General features: G+C 44.6%; 1 protein-coding gene across 1 annotated transcript in view; it reads right to left on the bottom strand.

The window, feature by feature from the left end:
- Nucleotides 1-19,991, bottom strand: part of gmds (GDP-mannose 4,6-dehydratase) — a 138,487-nt gene that overhangs the window by 63,840 nt on the left and 54,656 nt on the right. The window contains exon 7 of the mRNA XM_030050330.1: nt 15,866-15,993. Coding sequence (XP_029906190.1) covers nt 15,866-15,993 — 128 coding nt within the window. The remainder of the gene's footprint in view (nt 1-15,865; nt 15,994-19,991) is intronic.

The raw sequence follows: 19,991 nt of genomic DNA on the forward strand, positions 1-19,991 counted from the left end.
GCTGGGGCAGAGAAGGAGAGAAAGAGAGAGAGAATGAGAGAGAGACTGACAGAGGTGGGGAGTGATAGATAGCTTTCCATGCATAGCCCATCCATTTTCCAGAAACTATATACAGGCATTGCAGCGGATCTGACGTGGTCTCAAATATTTGAACTACTTGATGTGCGCTTGATATATTGAGACAGACATTTAAGTAGACGCAAAACTGGACAAATCACATAAAAAATAACACAAAATGAGCATGCCTCAAGTTTGTACGATTTCATTTTACAAATTCAAAAAGTGTTTAACTACGAAAGTACCGCACCTCTGGCCCTGTAATGGATAGACAGAGAACACTTGACGCCTTAATTTCCAACCTCTAGTTACTGAAGTGAGACCCCCAACAGCAGAACCACCCACCCTATTCTACTTCTTCTTCTGCCAAATGGAGACACAGGGGGCAAAAACTACCAAGGTTAAGGATGTGAAGCTGTGTGTTTGTGTTTGTGGTGTGTGTGTGTGCCTGAGATATGAATAATGCATGAGTGGCAGGTCTGATTGATGTGGGGTATTGGGTTTCGGGCCAGCCAGCGGAGGGGCTGTGTGTCCGTGCCCAAACCCCAGCACACTGCACACCCTACTTCAAAGGGTGTGGTCTGGACTCGCTCATGCACAAACACAAACTCTCTCTCTTTAACACACACACACACACACACACACACACACACACACACACACACACACACACATTGACTCACTAACACATTCCATCACATACTCATTCACATCAGATGCTCGCTTTCACTTTTACACGCAAACACACACACAGACAAAGGCGTGTAAGCACAGACAGACACCATGTCAAGTGCACGCTCTACACACACTCTCAATACAAATGCTCAAAGACACACACACACGCACGGCCTGGACTTCCTGTGCTTCCAAACAGGAACACACAGGGTTCTGTGTGCTTGATGGTGGCTCTGTGAGTTGGGCGGAGGGAGGCCTGGCTTCCACACCTGTGTTTGCAGCAGTAATTAGGGGCACATACTATTTTGGGGTGGCAAGCATGTGCTCACACGCACACACACACTCCCAAGAACACAGAGTGGCTCTCAGTGAGCGGGGCGTACATGCAGGTTGGTGTTTTCTCTGGGTTGAGAGTGTGAATGCCAGTGGAAAGCTCTAAATGGCCTGTAAATAAAAAGAGTAATATTTCCAGTTCCAGGTCATTAGAGAGCTCATCATGGTCTGGCCATGCTGGCCTTTATGACAGGACAGGCGGCAGACCTCAGGGATATTGGCTTGGCTAGGAGACCACACAGTCAAAAATGTGGACTTTGTTGCATGTCATCACCCCCTGTCTCTCATCTTTACCACGCTACACTGCACACTATCACATAAAGCAAACGCTTACTTTCAAAAGGTGAACTAACCCAGGCCACCAGTCAAACAGTTGTAAATTTTGTTTGTGCCTGTTAAAATGTTAGGTTCAGTATATTTCAACTCCCGCCGTATGAAATTGTTGATACTCATCATGTATAACCATCCACAGCACAACCTCAACATTAGCTTTAGTGATGAGAAACTTACCACTCTGCTAGATCTTCTTAAGGGTTCCTAGATTAATGACTTTTTACATTTTTTTTTTTATTGCAACTCAGAATAAAATGTAAGAACAAATTTACAATAACTAAAATTGATGCTCTGAGCATCCAAGGTGCAAACAAAATGTGAGTCTTGCTGGCTCTGCTATGAGTGCGACATTAATGCAATAGGCATTTGATAAATTATTTTTTAAAATGTAGTTGTTGCCAATTATTCTGATTATTTAAACTGCAACATCAGGAAAAAAAAAAAACATTCATACAATCCTACTTCCCATGTCTAAAAGTTTCTGAAAGATTTTTTAAAGGTATTTTAAAACAAATTGGGGCCTAATTTTTAGTAATAAATTAATGTCATTTAAGACTTTTTAAGGATCTGTGGGAACCCTGTCCCTGCTAGCCTTCCACACAATCTAACTGGCCAGTCATTTTCGGCTTCAAAAACCATGATGAATGTCCAACAAAATATTGCAAAAGTTTTATTTAGCATTTATGATAACGCATTGCCTTGCTTATATCCACACTGTTCTGCTGCACGTTGGCTAATGCTGCGTTCACTGAAACTCAAGACAAATCAATCTTTATTACCCCCAGGGGAAATTCTCTTTGCAGCAGGTGAGCACTCTCACTGTTTCACTGTCCTGTAATAAACTTATAATCACAGAATCAACAGCAACCTTGGAATTTGTGTCTCATAAATTACTGACCAATGACAACACGCTGTGTTCACATTGTCAACTGAGGAAAAATGGATGCTCTTTTCTTTTGTATTCCCAATGGAGGAAAATTCTGTTTCTTCTTTTTGTGAGCACTGATTTATCCTGAGACACCACATTGTTACAAGTCTGAAATTCACTATACCTAAATTCCAAGGACTGAGTACTAAATAAATGAATAATTTGCATTATTTTTGGGTGGACAACTTCAAGACATATTTGACTGCACTGTGAGTTTTCCATTTTCAAAAAACAAACAAACAAACAAAAAGAAAAAAAACAGCTTGCAGTGAGATTGTGTTACATGTGATTATAAATAACGGGTACCAACACTTCAATATGGCCTGGGCTGAAAAATACTGAACCCATTCTTTAAGTTTATTTGTTCCACTGGCCTCTTATGGACAACAGATAATTGACGCTTTCTGCAGGTCCTAGTCTACCACAAATTCAAGCTGGATTGGTAAAGTAAGCCCGGGAGCTGGTGTATTTCTGAATCCACACAGCCACGTGGCCAGCAGATGAGAGCACATGGTGCCTTCCTCAAGCACACAGCATGTCACATCAGTCTGCAGTACAACATTTCAAGGAATAAAACAAGCATGGCAGGCCGTGACAGTCACCAATCTGCAAGGTCTATACTTTGAGGTTGGCCTGGTTTTGGGAGAGCAATGAAGCAATCTATTGCGCTGTGAAAACGTAAGATTTGTGAAGACAAGGAGTAAACACAGGCAAAGTAAAACGTGCTTATTCATTCTCTTTCCTGCTCGCTCCCTCGCAATCTCGTAAACACACGCACACAGTAATTATGTCTCATTAGGGTGCGCGGTTCTTTCATGTAGCTGGTGAACATGGCCACCGTCTCTCCCCTCTGGCCCACAGACATAAACAAACACTTCAGCTGGCCTGCCCCCTGGAGCCATGGAGCCTCCACATTATAATGGAGCTAGGGATTCCCCTTCACGAAGGCGCGTTTCCCCAACTGTTCTGCCACAGCACCAGCCACATCTTTTTCTCTTGCTCTCTTGTTTTGTTTCAGGCTTTTTTTTCCCATTATCTCTGCCTGTCAGCGGCCTGGAGGGGATCATACGTTTGCTCATTTGTATCTGTCTGTGACTGTATCCGTGTGTGTGTATCTGTCCACAGCTAATCTCAGAAACTACTGGGCTTATGAGCCTAAAATTGTTTGCGCTTAGGTATGACTGTATTTTCAATGACCTCTTGTGGTTGCAGGAATCCAAAACCTTTGAAAACCTGTTTTATACTGCAGTTGAGTGTTAACTCCTCAGCTGGGTTTTCATGGAGCACTGGAGAAGGGGAGATACGCGGACAGTGCCTCTGTATTTGCACTTATCCCAGTAGGCACAAAAAGGGTTTAGGAATTGGGTTTTGGAATTGTTCCCGTCCAAATTTGCATGTCAAGGTAAGACAACATACCTCGTGGAGATCCGCCCTCCACTGAGTGACTCTTCAAGTTTCTGTGTGTGATAATGTGTGCTGAAACACAGATAAATGAAAACAGCAACAAAGAAAGAGTGGTGGACATAAAAAGAGCGAGACAGAAGTCAGAGAGCCGCCTGCCTGCTGCGGGCCGGTAATGATATAATGAGAGGACTGCAGCGTTTAGTGGGTGGCTCTTTTTATAGCAACTGTCAGGACAAATGTGCAATCATTCACTGTGATTGAGTGGGTGCGTGTTTGCATGTGTCTGCACTGGCGTATGTATGTGTGAGTGCATGCATGCATGTACGCACGCCTGGATTTAAGTGTGTGTAGCCGCGTGCATGCCTGTGCCGGGAAGCTGACTAAGGGATTATGAGGTGGGTGAGAGAGATGTAGAAAGCGAGGGAAAAGCTGGAGGTGGGGGTGGAACGAAAGAACGTTACTAGAGAGAAGAAAAAGGGAAAGGCAAACAGAGAGGTGTCACCGCGAAGCCCAGTCTGCTATTGAGTGGAGTGATGGGGTTGGAGAGAGGTGATGGTCAGGTCAAGCTGAGGTCAAATAAGGTGCAAAACCAGTAACGCTGGGGCAAGTTTAGAATGAAAACAAACTGCTGCTATCACTACAGGTCACAGACAGGGCCTCCCCTCAGGTTACAGACACACACTCACACACACACACACACACACACAAATGCACGCACACACACATACACACACCTTAGTCTCATATTGCTGGGGCCACTTAATTAAAAAAGAGATCCCTGGCACTCCCTTAGAAAGTCCCACCTTCTAAAAGCAAATACACAGCTCTCTATCCCCGTTCTCTCTGTGCTGTTTTAATAAGGATAGAGTTCAATATGAGCGCGCTCCAGTGAAAGACTCATTGTAGTGGAGAGAGAGGCTCTGAATGCCATGTCAGTTCTCTCCTCATCCATCAGACCAACACCTCAGCGCAGCATTTCCTCACCAATTATGCACAGGTCTTTACAAAGGTGGAAGGTCTGCATGTATGCGAGTGTTTATGTGTGTGCATGTACACGACTGCATGTTCATTTGTGCACATAAAAATCTTTGCTCATGCATTTGCAGCGATAATTTGTGTGCATGTCTGTGTGCATTTGACCGTGCATATACAAAAAATAATAATAATACTGATACCAGTACAATGTATCATTTATTATCATGACCCAACTCCTCAAATTGCCTGACTTAGGGTACATATTGTAAGCATGTGGTTTTGTGCATGCCGGCATGTTTGCAAGTGTAGCTGTGTGTGTGTGTGTGTGTCACCAGTTTGAGGACGTATGCCCCGTTTAATATCATAAGCCTGTGTGAGTGTGGATTCACTATAAGTAATAAAAAACAGACAACATGAGGAAGCCATTTGGCGTTCTCCGATGAGGGAAGACAGGCTTTCAGTGCTGTGACCCAACAAATGTTTCCATTCCATTAAAGCCATCAGGCCTGTTTGAAGTGGACTGGTTGGGACGCTGTCTCTGCCACGCTCAATAGACTACAGGCAGCTCTCAGCAGGCCTGGCGGGAAAACACAGCCTTGGTCTAGACCCGAAAACCCTCTGTGTGTACCTGAGGTTGTGTTCAGCTTGGAAAAGCACACAGTCGGGTTATTTTTAAAGCGTTTCTGACCTATTATGTAGCACTCAATAGAGAATGACAGGACAGATGGGAAAGAAAGGCGATGGTGATGAGTTGGATTTGAAACCAAGATACCATGAGTACACGCTATGCGCTATTTAGCCCGCGAAGCTGCTGTGCCTTCCAATGTTTCAGTATTTTGGATCCACACTTAAATTTAAAAAGCCTCAAAACACACATAAATGCAGGCACATGTGAATAGAAATGCAAAAAAAAACAACAAAAAAAACATTACTCACATGAAATCACTTTCATTTTGAGATGTTTTCAATTGGGCACATAGGGAGTTGTTTATATTAATTGGGCCATTTATATTGAAACGCCCATGCAAACACACACACACAGACACACACACAACATGTGGTATTAAGGGGGCAAGTCACACATAAAGGAAATCAAAAGAATGGGCCTGATGACTGTGATACAAGGGAGGCCTGAGAGGGAGAGAGAGAGAGAGAGAGAGAGAGAGAGAGAGAGAGAGAACTGAGAATGAGACTGGGCTCTGATATTTGGCTGCAGTTTGACACTCTCAAGTCTGGACCGAGAATCTTCCCACGAGCCACTTGACTGTCTGAGAGACTGAGAGACAAGCAGAGCAAGCGAGGGAGTGTGAAAGAGAGCGAGGGAGCGAGAGAGGAGGTCACACACATTCCAGTCCCAAAGAGTTGGCCAGACTCCTCAGGCAATTATAAGAAGATGACCCTCCTCCATCACCCCCGTACTCCATCAATTCTGTCCCGTGGAACCAGAAAACACACTTCACACACACTCCCTAACTCATTCTGATCCTCCCTCACGACAACGCTACATCTCAGCCTTTTTCTTAAAGAATATGCAAAAACACACACATGCACAAACATAAGAAAACACACACACACACACACACACACTCACACAGAGGCCAAGGAGGGATTACTGCATTAGGGTGCCTCTCACACTTGTGCTTCCCAATCAGGGAGTGTCTCGGCTTCACAAGCCAGCTGTGGGACCCCGGCCCATTCCCTACTGTTTCATTCTGCCTCCCTCCCTCTCTGTCTCATACCCCTACTCACCCCCAAATGACACACCCACCCTCTGCCTCAACTCGTTAAACACACAGCAGGGGACTCCCCCTCATCATCCTTTAAACTACAAAAAATATCCATCTTCACATGTAATTTAGTCTGATCTTCCATCTTAAAATCTTGTTCTTAAAAAAACTGAAAAAAATGAGACAAGATAATCCCATTTGTTTCTAATGTGGTTTTGCTTTTTTTTTTTTTTTTTTTTTTTTTTTTCCTGGGAAAAACAGTAAATATGTTGACAAAAGGCAGAATGAGGCACATCAGCCCACTAGTATCAAGAAATTGACAAATTGATTAGCATTGGAAACAAGTGGGATTATCTCATCCCATTTGTAGATTTTTCTTTTAAGAAAAACAAGATTTTAACATGAATGAGACTTAAATGACTTCTTAAGACGAGGACTTTTTACAGTGTGGAGATGATATCCTATCCATCTCCCCTGTTGTTTTACCCCATCCTGCCCTCTCTCCTCCTTGCTCCTATGTCAAGGTGGGAGGTAAATCCTCTGCTGCCTGTATGGGATCTCACCCTACACACAACCCCGCCACTTACCGAACCCCTCAAGCACAAAATCAAACACCAGCTTAACTGCAGGACAACACAGACCTGACATTGCTCATAAAACTAAAAAGAACTGGCTGGCCTTGTCTCCTGTCTTTCAGGCCTAAGATCCAAATGCGAGATAAGGACAATCACCAGAAGAAAGTGTTTCTGAAATACGACATGCACATTAAAGCGCTACACGCCAATTTTTGAATCATTACCCAGTTATGACACATTAGTACAATCAAAGTAAACAAAAGAGAGCCTCGCTAAGAGGATTGGCAGCTTCTCCTGGCCTCTACTCTGCATTTTACATTGTGAGGGACAAGGTCGGATTTTGCAGTAAATCTGCCAGATCACTTTATGGTACAAAAAGACAAAACAGGAACCGTTTCACTTTAAAAGTAATAAACAGCTTTATTTCAGTTCCTTGGTTCCAACTGCTCAGTTTCATTCTCAGCTTGACACGTTGGCTTGCAAAATTTGCTCTTATTGACGGTTATCTGTTTTCTTGCTGTTAAAACCAAAAGCTCCTGAAGCAATACCAAGGGAGAAGAGTGGACAAGTAGCATCATCCTCTTCACCACAGGAAACAACAGTCTTTATGGGAAATGTGGTTTTAATTTTGAGAAATACATAATGCTACATGTAGCACTATTAACAGAATTTGCCACAGGAGAGTTGAATTGGATGAGGCTAACTTGAGTTTGGGGTTTCCTATGCTTGTCAGTTTTCCCATATGGCTATTTGTCTGTCTTTCTATATGTCCATTTGTCTACCTGTCTTTGTGTGTGTGTCTCTACTTTGTATGGGACTCGAGGGGCGCAAAATATCCTGCTAGGTCGATATGAAAACTGAGGATTCCGGTTACACAAGGCAGCGAGGAGAAGGGAGAGAAAAACAGAGCGCTGAGAAAAAGAAGGATAGCATCTGCTTTCATCCTCAACCCAGCAGGGGAGAGCTTAGGCCTGTCAGTCTGAGAGAGACAGCCAGCTGCCAGAGCAGACGTGTGTGCGCACACACAGGCACACACACACACACACACACACACACACACACAAATCTCCATGCTACAAAGTTGAAAAAAAAAAAAAATACATATTGAATATTCTGGAGCTCCATTAAAGTTCAGTGGTGCTATGATCATTGCTGTTGTTTTTACTATCACAAAGACAAGCCAGATTCCTGATACAGGCTACACAAACAGATGCATCTAGCTGCAAAAGCAACACTGGGGAAGTCTCACACTGCCAACTACAGGTCTTCACAGGTCCAAAAACTTCCTTCCAACATGAAAAAAGACTTTGAGGAAATTATATAAAAAAAAAAAAAGTCTTTTTATGCCTTTTCACTTTTAGCTTGTATAGAGTTTTAACTTTATTTTACAGTACTAATGCTTTATTTTGCAATCTGGTATTTACTCAGAAAGAGGATTATAATAAACAGTGCTTACCGGGGAAATACCTGGAAGGTGGACAGTCAGTACTAAATAAATTCCTGGCAAATATGTATGACATTACTCGGAAAGTAGATGGTAACAAAAATATTCCTACAACACTCTGTTATTAATGATCGGGTGTTTACTGGGAAATAATTTGGAGACAAAAGGCAGTTAATGGGAGATTGTCCTGAAACTGGATAGCAAAAAGTACTTACAAAAAGTAAATACTTTTTGTACTCACTGTTGAAGCATTATTGAGTGTTTTGCCCAAACGGACAAGGCACCTTGCTTCACTTGCACTCATGCTATGGCATTCTTTCATTTAAAGAAGTGCTAACCCTAACCAAGGAGTCACCATATGAAGAGCTTGACACACCTCCAGCTACCTGGATGAGCTCTGGATGGATCTTTCAGGGAAAAATACAAGTGCTGGTCACGCCTAATCCACTCCTACAGGAAAGCAAAAAGTATCCTTTCCCATGTCTATACTGTACATGTCATTTTTTTATGGTTAAAATGCCACCGACAGGCTAAACACATGACAATATACTAATGCAGAACTGCAAAATTTTCTGTTTTGTTTTGAACGTTAAATAAAACTGTTGCTCTTCTATTTAATGCTGCACTCAAATCCTGCTGTCTCTGATATAAAGAAAAAAAATCTAAAAATTACTGTACAACTTATAACAGCTGTTCAACAAACAACAAAATACACTGAGAGTTTTGCAGTGGGCAATAAAAAGCAGTTCTTTAAAAAAAGGGGGAAATATATCTATATATCTATATGTTTATATAGATATATAGATATATATTTGCAGCCTCTAGATGCAGAATATTTCATCAAGTAGAGTACACTGCAATAAGAAAAAATAATCATCATTTGGTGTCAAACTTAATCATTCTTAGTAATTCTCAGCTTTCAGGGTTATGACCCCTAAATGTAGATCCCCCAATGTGAGTGTATGTAATGAATGACACACACATTTATATTCTTGCACACTGTTTAAATTATTGCTCGGCCCAATAAATTCATCTCTCCACGACTCCATGTGGCGTCTAAACCCCCAGGTGGAGAATAACTGTTCTCTAACACAGAAAGACTTCCAGCTTCCATCAACCGCACAATCGTTCACTCTACCAGCTCCGTCTGCTGACCCCTTCTGTCACCCAGTCAGCACCGAGAAACTAATAACCTCTGACACCCAATCACACGTTATCAGATTCCCAGCCAATTACAGCTCAACTCCCACTCCCTCAGCCAATCAGTCTGAACTGCACTGCCAACTTCTGACAGGAGTGGGAGGGAGGAAGGGAGAGACAAAGAACAGGATAGGAAAGAGAGGGAAAGAGATTGAGAAGACACAAAAAAAGGAAAAAGACAGCTAGATAAAATGTGTAAGAGAGAGCGAGACTGAGAGAGAGACAGAGACAGACTGATTTAAACATGATTATTGTTTATGAGTATGACCCTGAATCTCACTCCAGAAATGAGGACACATCCTGGGTCAGGTTTCTGTCTGTGAAACTACATGGAGCTCAAGCCGAACACAGAAAAAAACACACACATCCAAAAATGGCTCTTGTACCGCCACAATGGCTGGAGTGACATAGCTCAACAAGGGAACTAACCCTAATCTTATCTGTCTGTCATACCTATCTGTTCCTTTTTTACTTAAACAGCAAACTGAGAGGAGTTTACTCTATTTCTACACCCTACCATCCGTTTTTATCTTTTAGTCATCTGTGCAATATCTAGACTCCTGGATCTTTAATATTTGACAAGCTCTCTGACACACTGTGAGTTTCTGTCCCTTTGAAACCATTCCAGAGTAAACATCCATGCCATGTTTTATGATTTATGCTATTCCAGGTGAATGGATTGGGGGATTCCCTGGTTCAATTTCAATGATAGGCCAAGTTCAATTTGAATCCGCACTCTCTCACCCAGAAAAATTTTTGTAATCATCATATTGTATCTGCCACACAGCCTCCCTATGTGTTAATTCAAGTACAACTCTCTTTTGCATATGACACAGACTATATGGATAAAAGCACTGGGACACACCTCTCAACCTCAAACGACACCTCTTCAATTGCATATTGCATAGTGAATTGCATAATGTGTAAAAGTCACCAATGCTCTGCTGATTCTATAACCGCAGAGCTCCAAACCTCCTCTGGCATTAACATCAGCACAAAAACTGTGTACCGGGAGCTTCATGGCATGGGTTTCCATAGCCGTGCAGCTGCATGCAAGTCTTACATCACCCAGCATAATGCCAAGTGTTGGATGGAGCGGTGTAAAGCATGCTGCCATTGGTCTCTGGAGCGGTGGAAACGTGTTCTGTGGAGTGACGGATCACGCTTCCCTATCTGGCGGTCTGATGGACGAGTCTGGGTTTGGTGAATGCCAGGAGAACGTTCCCTGCCTGACTGCACTGTGCCAACTGTAATAAGGAATAAAGACACCTCCCTCTCTGCCTCATTTTTATCTTGCATCTTCAAACTCAAATCAATTACCCTAGTTTGCCAATTATCCCAGACATTCCTTATAGTCAAATGTAACTGTAAAGAAAATCTCTGGAGAGGGCCCGACTCCAAACAATACAAATTAGAAGCCCTTGGCTCCATGACCTAATTAAACTCTTCATAGAATACGGATCAGGTAAGATATAAAAATGTTTTGTTACGTTCAGCCACGCTCTATAAAATGTACACACTGCTGAAATAAGCTGTATCTGTCTGTAGTGTGTGTGTGTGTGTGTGTGTGTGAGAGAGAGAGAGAGAGAGAGAAGATGTTGCAGGAGTTTCAGTAAGGTTTTATTGCTTTTAGCCATAGGGGGCAGACCCCAGTATATTGAGCTTCTGCTAAGGGCATGGGTTGAATTTCACCTGCAATTAACGCCCCAAAATACACACACACACGCACGCACACACACATACCCTTACATGTATGCAAGCGCCCAGCTGCTATCATTTATTCATCCTGCTTGTGTGAGATGCCAAGTCAATATGACAGTAGCAACTATCCAATCTACACAATGCCTAAGCCCCCTCGCTCAGCCCCCCCCTCTTGCGCGCGCGCGCACACACACACACACACACACACACACACACACACACACACACACACACACACACACACACACACACACAATATAAGAGATGAAATGACATCATGCACTTTTGGCATGATGATGTCAGGGTGTGTTAGGGGCAGCAGGGGATATGGGAGTTGGGGTGGAGGGGGGTTAGTTTGGTCAGGAGGTTCTGGGGATGAAACCCAACGCTCCCTCTCCTCTGCCCTATTAGCTCCCATATTAGCTCTTTACCACTCCAGCTGTGTTTATTAAAACCGTACAGTCCAGGCAAAGGTATTTACTGAGCTCCCTGAATCACTGCTATAAAGTGCCAGGCACATACACACACACTCTACACAAACACACACACACACACACACACACACACACACACACACACACAGAGTTTGAAATACAATATTCAGTCCTCTTCCACTGTATATGTAGCAGTGGCGCAGCGCCCTCTAGGACATGGCATACTTCACTAGTGGTTAGAAGGATCACCCTGTAATTAAAATGTCACAGGTCTGATATACAGCAGTCAGTATGTCAATCAACAGCTGCAACTTTTGGTTTTCTTTGGTGTCTAGCGCTTGCAGAGACCGTCCTTAACTGACACATCCTTTGTTTGATTGTCACAGCCAAACATCCAGTGTGTCTATCTGCAGCCTCATATCCTATCAAAGTGTATGCGAACAAGACATGGAAATCCCTCCTCACTGTAAGTCACTCTGGGTGACAGCACTGGCGGCATGTCCAAAATGTCAATGTGAATATATGACTTACTGTACTCCATCTCCAAAACACCCCCCACCTCCCCACTGTCACCTCCCAGGCCAAGAACATTTGATGAATATCTCACTGCTCTCATCAATCATCTGTGATTGGGCCTGATCTGCACTGTGATTGGCTAATTAGCCTCATCTGTAACTATTACTGCGCAGAGAGGCAGCTGCAGCAGGAAAAAAAAAAGGATAAGAAAAATAAAGGAGGTGAAAAACGACACCATCAGGGCTGTCCTGTCACCTCACTGCCTCCACACAATGCCAGGAATTAGACAGCTAGTGCCACACAGGGGCAACCACACACACTCTCTCTCTCACACACACACGTACACACCCACTCTCTCACAGACACCTGAGGGCCACAAGGAAACACCTACCAAAGAGCTGAATTTCACAGGTAATTATATTTTGAAAATAAATATGAGAGCAGGACAAGAGCAGGGAGGGGGTTGTCGGGCCTGTGTGTGAGGTGAGCTGTTATACAGCGGGTCAGCCACATCTCATCTGGCAACAGTTTCCCACTCCAATCCACTACGGCAGCAAGAACAGCAACGCCAGCTCCAGTCAGGGGAAAAATAAGAGCCAGTTATTAGATGTGGGAGGGAAATATCTAGTAACTGGGTGGTAACTGCACACCAAATAAGGGCCGGACAAGACCAAGCAACAGTCTGGTGGACTACTGCTCTGGTCACACGGCTTTCCAGAAGTACAAAACACCAAACAATGGTAAATGCCAAGAGGAGGGAGGGACACGCAAACACAAAAATACACAGAAAAACAGAGAGGGAGAGAGGAAACAGAGATCGGGCAAAAAGACAGGCAGGCAGACAGAGAAACATTCGAAGTAGTCAGCGAGGCAGGACGGAGCCCAAGGGGAGAGAGAGGGCCAAACCACCAGGCCTACTTCTGCTCCTTCCCCCTCCCAGCCAGCCCTGACTCCTCTACGCACAGGAAATGGCTCTCTGCAGCCGGGAGGGATGGAGGGTGGAGGAGAGCAGGGGGCAGAGGGGCCCTTCAAACAGCTGTACCCACCATGGGCCAAGGCAGGGTGGGGGCACTGCCCCTCCTGGTAGGGTGACAGAGTGAGGAGGGGAGCAGGACAGTCCTGCATAAAGATGGCCGACTCAAACATCTTTATCTGTTCAGATACGCCTGGCTGTCTGTTGCTGAGCGAATGCTGGTGGTTTCCCATTCTCCTTGATGTGCTCAGATTCAGAAATTTGTTCTGTATCACCAAATCCCAGAAAACCACACTTATGAAAAGGCCAGCCAAATGCCTCAAATACCGTAACAAAACTGGAAAAAAGCAACTCTTAACCCTTTTAACAAAATGAGATCAGTCACGGAGGATGATTACAACTGATGATCTCCAAATTATTTTATCCCCAATTTTAAAGTAAAGCATTCAGCCTCCAGCATCCATTCCATAATGCTATAATAAAGGGCTCCATTGAAAATGGCTGGGCAGCTCCGGTCTGGCCTGGGCCAGACACCCGATACCCGGCTGAGACGACGCCCAGCCAGCCACACGCCTTCAGACGTCGTTAAAGCAGACACACAGCACGCCCCTCCTGCCACCCGCAATCTATCCACAGCCAATTACAAGCAATTTCCTTGTCCTGGGTGGGAAGGGGGACAGGGGGAGAGAAAGAGAAAGAGAAGGAGAGAGAGAGAGCGAGAGAGAGAAAGAGAGAGAGAGAGAGAAAGAGAGAGAGGGGAAAAAAAACGTTGTCTGCCTAAAGCGGACACACATGGTTCTGTTTACAAATTGCCAGTTGTTTGGTTTTGCCATGGCAACACACTGCTGATGCTGGCTGAATTAAAATTTCACAGAGAGGAAGACAAAGAGGGAGAGAGAGACAGACAACTAAACAAAAAGAGAAGGACAGAGAAAGAGAGAGTTGTGGTGATGTCTTTGATGGTCTGTAGGGTGGGGTAAACGTTCAGCGGGAGAGGTGGTACATTTGCCCACAGTGTACAAACGTCCCACAAACACATGTCTGTTTCCCCTCCTGCCGTCATCTTCCCCCCAAGCTCCACCTAAGTTCCCCTCAGCACCTCAGCTTCTGTTTGACTTCCCGAAATCTGCCTTTCCGAAACTAGAGACGCACACAACGAGGAGGTGCCTGATTCACCAAGCCTGGAATGCCGACTGTTCCCACAGGAAACCTGGAGCGTCTCAAGGCAGCGCACCCTGGACAGGCACGCACTCACAGACACACAGACACACAGACACACACAGACACACACACAGACACACACACACACAGATGCAGTGACTAGACCTGCTGGGCAAGCCTGGGCCCACACAAATGGAGTCACACACATTGATGACAAGCAAACATGACCTGAACATATCCTACTATATTCAACCTAGACCAGTATTAATAACCATTCCACTTATGTAAGAGTGAGAACCATGCTTTATTTTATACATTAACGCATTATTATGAATACTTTTATGAATCCTTATTATTTTTTTTTTTTAACAACAGTGACCTATTGTGTGCCCTATATCCAACCCTAACCCTGGATGGAAAGTCAGACTCCCTGCTAGAGCACAAACAGTTGAGACAGGAGACAAAGAAAGCATTTTTTACCCTCTGCGGTCAAAATTGGATATGACTGATCGACGGTCAGTTTGTATCAGCCGATGACTGACTCACTGGCTGACGCCAATGAAGCCTCCGTGCCCCACCTTAACAGCGTGAACTGCTGCGCTACCTGCCAACTGTGACGCAGTGACCCCCACTGAGATTTCCAGTTGAACTCACCCCCACTCCCATCTCAAAGAGCACCCCCACTTATTCATACACACCACCACCATCACCTTCTAGTTCTAGTAATAACAGGGACCACCGTGAGGAGTCTGCTGTCAGACATGGCAACCCGCCGAGCCTTTCATCTCCACAGCCAGACACACTAACCTTAACCTATCACACTCTTTTGACACACACACAGGAATGTGCGCTTACTTAGACACATGTGCACATACATGTGTGGGCATATACACACACACACACAAACACCGGGCTCTGTCTGCTCCTGGACATGGCGACCCACTGTTCGTTTCATCTCCCCAGTCCTTTCTCTGCTTGCTGCTGGCACCATTACGTTAACACAAACACCGTATTTCTGTCATCATCCCCAGGACCCGGCATTCCCTTAATATCTCTCTTTCTTCTGCGGGCGTTCGGGGAATGGGGGTGGGGAGTCTGGAGGGATCTGGGACATGGGTGAGTTGTGGGAAACCAGAGTGCAGTCTGTGGCCTCACAGCATGCAGCCCTCTCGCTCTCCTCTCCGTCCCGCTCTCTTTCTCTATCTCTGTTTCTCTTTTGGCAGAGAATCATAGGAGGCTTCATGCAGATCACATATTGCGGCCTCAAATGATCTGGGAAAACATGCCCCCACAATGCTATGTGCACATCTGAACCCTGTTCAACTCTGAAGCAGTGCGCACACAAAGTATGTGTGTATTTCACTCAATGTCTGTGCATGTGCATGTCTCTGGGCTTGTGTATGTGTGTGTGTGTGTGTGTGTGCTGTACCTCCACGTAGTCCTTGGCGTGGCCCCAGTCCCTCTTGGAGTCCAGGTTACCCAGACTGAAGCTCTCCAGTTGCTTAAGGTGAATCTTCGCCACAGAACGGCTGATCTTACGAGTCACAAAGTTTGATCCTGAAACACATACATTTAAATGCTTGGTCTGTATCCACTGGAATACAATTATAATTTATGTAGAATAGAAATGTTACAGACTTTCAACTTCACCCAAAACACACATATATGCACACAGATGCAGAAACAGAGAAACAAGGAGTGGGTCCAGCGAGGTTAAGGCCTCCTGGTGGAAGGTGGAGACGTGAGATCCCTATTAAACCTCTCTACCAAATACCGCTCTATTGCTCCAAGTCCTACCTTGCCAATGCAAAAAAGCCCAAAAGCCACCACGAGTCAAAGCAATTCGTTACCACCTCACATTACAGCTGCTAGATCCTTTCAGAATCCCCCTCTCTCATTTTGCCTCTCATTTTCCCCTTTAATTCACTGTTTCGGTGTCAACTCTGGGCCGGGTGCTAAACCAAACGTCAGAGCATCAGTCTATCAACACCAAAAAACCAGGGAAGTTCCAGAGAAAAATACCTCAGACAACTAAACAGCTCCAGCAATATCAAGGGGACCACCCTGGCTCCACTGGTGTAGTGTCCAGTCCAGAAGCACCACATCGAGGGCCGGGCCTGCCAGATCGCACAGCGGTGCTTCTCATTCTGAGCCGACACACGTGGCGATATTATATGCGGGGAAAACAAATGAGCTCCTAATGACTATTTCTGTGCTGTGAGGAGGGTGAGAGGAGGTTTGGGTGTTTGGCGGGACACTGAGGGCCGGTGTCATGTTCTCTGTTCCCACTGTGGAGGGAAAGAAGACGTGGAGAGCCTGCAACTAAACGTTCCAACCCTCCAACCAAAACACAGCATTATAAAGATGGATATCAACGCTAAATATTAGGGTGTCATGTCTAATAATGCTGCAATTTTAGTTGAAACAGCTTATTAGAGCTTGAGGGTTTTAACTCTGGCTAAGCTGTGCTGTCTAATGTTTGGAGGCAAGAATGGCAGATAGGGATATTTAAAAATAAAATAAATAAAATTGTCATTTCAAAGAAAAGCTTATGGCCATCAAAGAGTATGCTATGATTAGCCCGCACAGCTCCACTAAATAAATCTCCCACAACCTTGTGTGACCCTCTTAGAACTAGAGTTTCTACAGGCCGCTTTAAACTCATCAAGCCTAAGCTGAGTGTTGCCTTTTTTCTGCATCCATCCTGGCCATAATAGCAAGGGTCTGTCTCGACACTGTATCGCTGTGTCCTGACATGGAGCAGAGCCTTAGTTCAGACACAGGAAAATCCCATGAACCCAATCATGCGAATGCACCAAATTTGTAGTAATTATTTCATATAAAAGCGACAGCCCTGGGCAAGCTGAGCAAAAACAGACCAGAGTCAGTTAGACACGCTTATTTGACAAAATACAGCGTTTTGTGTGTTGGTTGGGGATTGCAAGGCCTCATGTCAGGTCTGCTTTGTTGCCATGTTTGGTTGACTTATGAAAAAGTTTAAATGAGGCTCCCTGCAGCCTTCAGATTTGCTCTGTAATGCCATAACTAAGCGCACAATAAAAATAAAAATCACTAAAGTTAATCACAAAAGCTACCAATTATTCACAATTCTGAATAAATATCTTTGACACTTTCATTAGGAAATAGCATATGTGTACGAAGCGTGGATAAACTGCCGTTGGAAACCCCCTCCGATAGCAGACGTGTCCTGTCTTTGCATGATCATCTCAAATGGCCCTGGGGCCTTTCTCTAACCTGGCCACTGATGCATCTGTGATTGTCAGCTTTTCTCTCAGCCATATCAGCTCGACAGGCTCTTATCACATCACAGGGACTGGAGTCATTCATCATACCTGTCTCACCATGTCCTACTGCACAGGCACATAGATGGACGGATGCATGTGTTATGAGCTCACACACACACACTCGCCTATGCACACACATACAAACATTCCCCAGGCCCAGGTGGGGCAAGGCAATGTAACAGGACCCCAGATTGGTAACTACAGTAAATGGGCTGGCAGGGGTCCGATTTGATCCAACATCCAAGGCAAACTCAGGTTTGCAGGTTAAACACAGGTTGTCAAAACTATACAGAGCCAAGCAGTGCTGGCTCTTATAGGGGGCACAGGGATACAGTGTTGCACAGTACCCCCAATCAGTAATAAAGTCCATTATTTCCCCTAGGCACACCTGTAGTTCCCTAGTAAAGCTCACACCTCTGTTTGGAGTGGCTCTACTCCCTGCCTGCTCTAATTGGTGTGGTGTGGACCAGAGCGTAGGCCTAATGGACTGGCCTGCCTGGCTGTGCACAAAGCCTGCTCTGTTACTGGCCCGGGTGTTAATGTGTTTCCTTTACTGGCAGCAGCACCGCAGGACAGCCAGGGGGAGGGGTGGAGGAGGGGAGGGGGGCTAACGGGAGGTTTAGAGCCCAAACGGGGCAGTGGTGGCCGTTTAACCTCGCCCACGGCCCCGCGGAAAGTCCAATAAAACCACGGGCCGTGAAAAACGAGCAGACAGCAAAACCTGTGCCAGAAACTGACACTCACTCTCTTTCTCTCTTGCTCTCTCTCTCTTCTCACTCATTCTCACTCAACCATTTCTTTTTTCTTTTTTTTTTCTTTTTCCCATTGCATTTCATTTTTTTGGCCAGAGAAGGGACAGGAAAAACGTAACACACGGGCTGCGTTGGCACAGCTGGGCCTAAAGATGGGGAGGAGGGGGAGGAGGGGGAGGAGGGTAACGGTGAGAGGAAATCTGGGGAGATGTCTCCTATTCAGAGTCAGTCCACTGGACTGGGTAAGGAGAGAGACATGTGGATCCAGACTGTGTGTGTGTGTGAGTGTGGTGGGTTTGAGGGGTTTTGGCTTGGCCTGGCCAGGTTTCTCCTTAATTCTAGGCTTCTGTTAGTATCACACTGCTAAAGGAAGGTAACTTATGAATTTTGTCTTCCAACTGCGTGATGGCCCAGACTTACACACTCACAGTCAGAGAACTCAAGATGTCTCTGACTGACACTTCAGTATATTATTGACTGTGTGTTTGTACGTGTGTGTGAGAGAGAGGGAGGGAGAGAGACAGAGAGAGAAAGTGTGTGTATGTGTGTGTGTGTGTGTGTGTGTGTAATGTGTTTACAACTGGCCAGGATTCAACTGCAGAGTAACTAACTCAAATGACTCTGCTGTACCATTTTGAAAACATAATGTGTGGTGATGGCTCAGTCAAATTAAACACTGGTTCTGGAGAGACTGACTGGAACCAGGGCTAAATGATTTAAAAAAAAAAAAAAAAAAAAAATCATATTATAATTTTACAGATTTTGTAATTGTGATATGATCAACAAATTTGGTCTGAATGATCATTTTTGCATTATAATTTTCATGTTCAATGGAAAAGCTATTAAAATGAAGAAGGTGTGATTTATGGGGTCTGTGGGGTCTGCACTTGGCCATACTGCAGTTTTGATAATATTTCGAATAATTGTTCGGCTCTACCTGGACCTAAATAGATTGAAGTCTTAGCTTACATTTTGCAGCTTCTTTCCCCTGGCAGAACAACTGCTTGCTTCCTAGAAGGCGTCTCTTGTACTGTAAGTCTGCACTTCCATTTCTAGTCCTGAAGAAAACTTATCCCACAATGTAAAACGGGTGCAAGGTCATCATTTCCATCACTTGTTTTGTGTAAAGAGTGAATAAAAATGTGGAATGACTTGGTAACTCAGACTAATTATGGCATAAAGGAATACTTTTCTAAAAAAAAATATGAGTGTGGAGGCCAACTCTTCATAAATCATAAAAGAAAGAATGACACCAAAGGTTATTTCAAGTTTGTTCCAAGTGTTCCCACAGGGTTGTCATGGAAACCCTTACCATTCCTCAACAGAGGGGTTACACACCTGTTTTGGAATTCACCCAGAACTGCAAATCCCATAATCCTACTCTGTCTTTGACCAAGGGCCCAGGGGGTGAAAGGCTTTGTGGGAGATTCCAAGTGAAAAACGTGCCCATCATTTTCCACCTCCCCTCCAGCTCATCTCGGGATTTGGGTTGACCGTG

This window comes from Myripristis murdjan, chromosome 4, assembly GCF_902150065.1.
Source record: "Myripristis murdjan chromosome 4, fMyrMur1.1, whole genome shotgun sequence".
In the NCBI taxonomy this organism is placed as follows: Eukaryota; Metazoa; Chordata; class Actinopteri; order Holocentriformes; family Holocentridae; genus Myripristis; species Myripristis murdjan.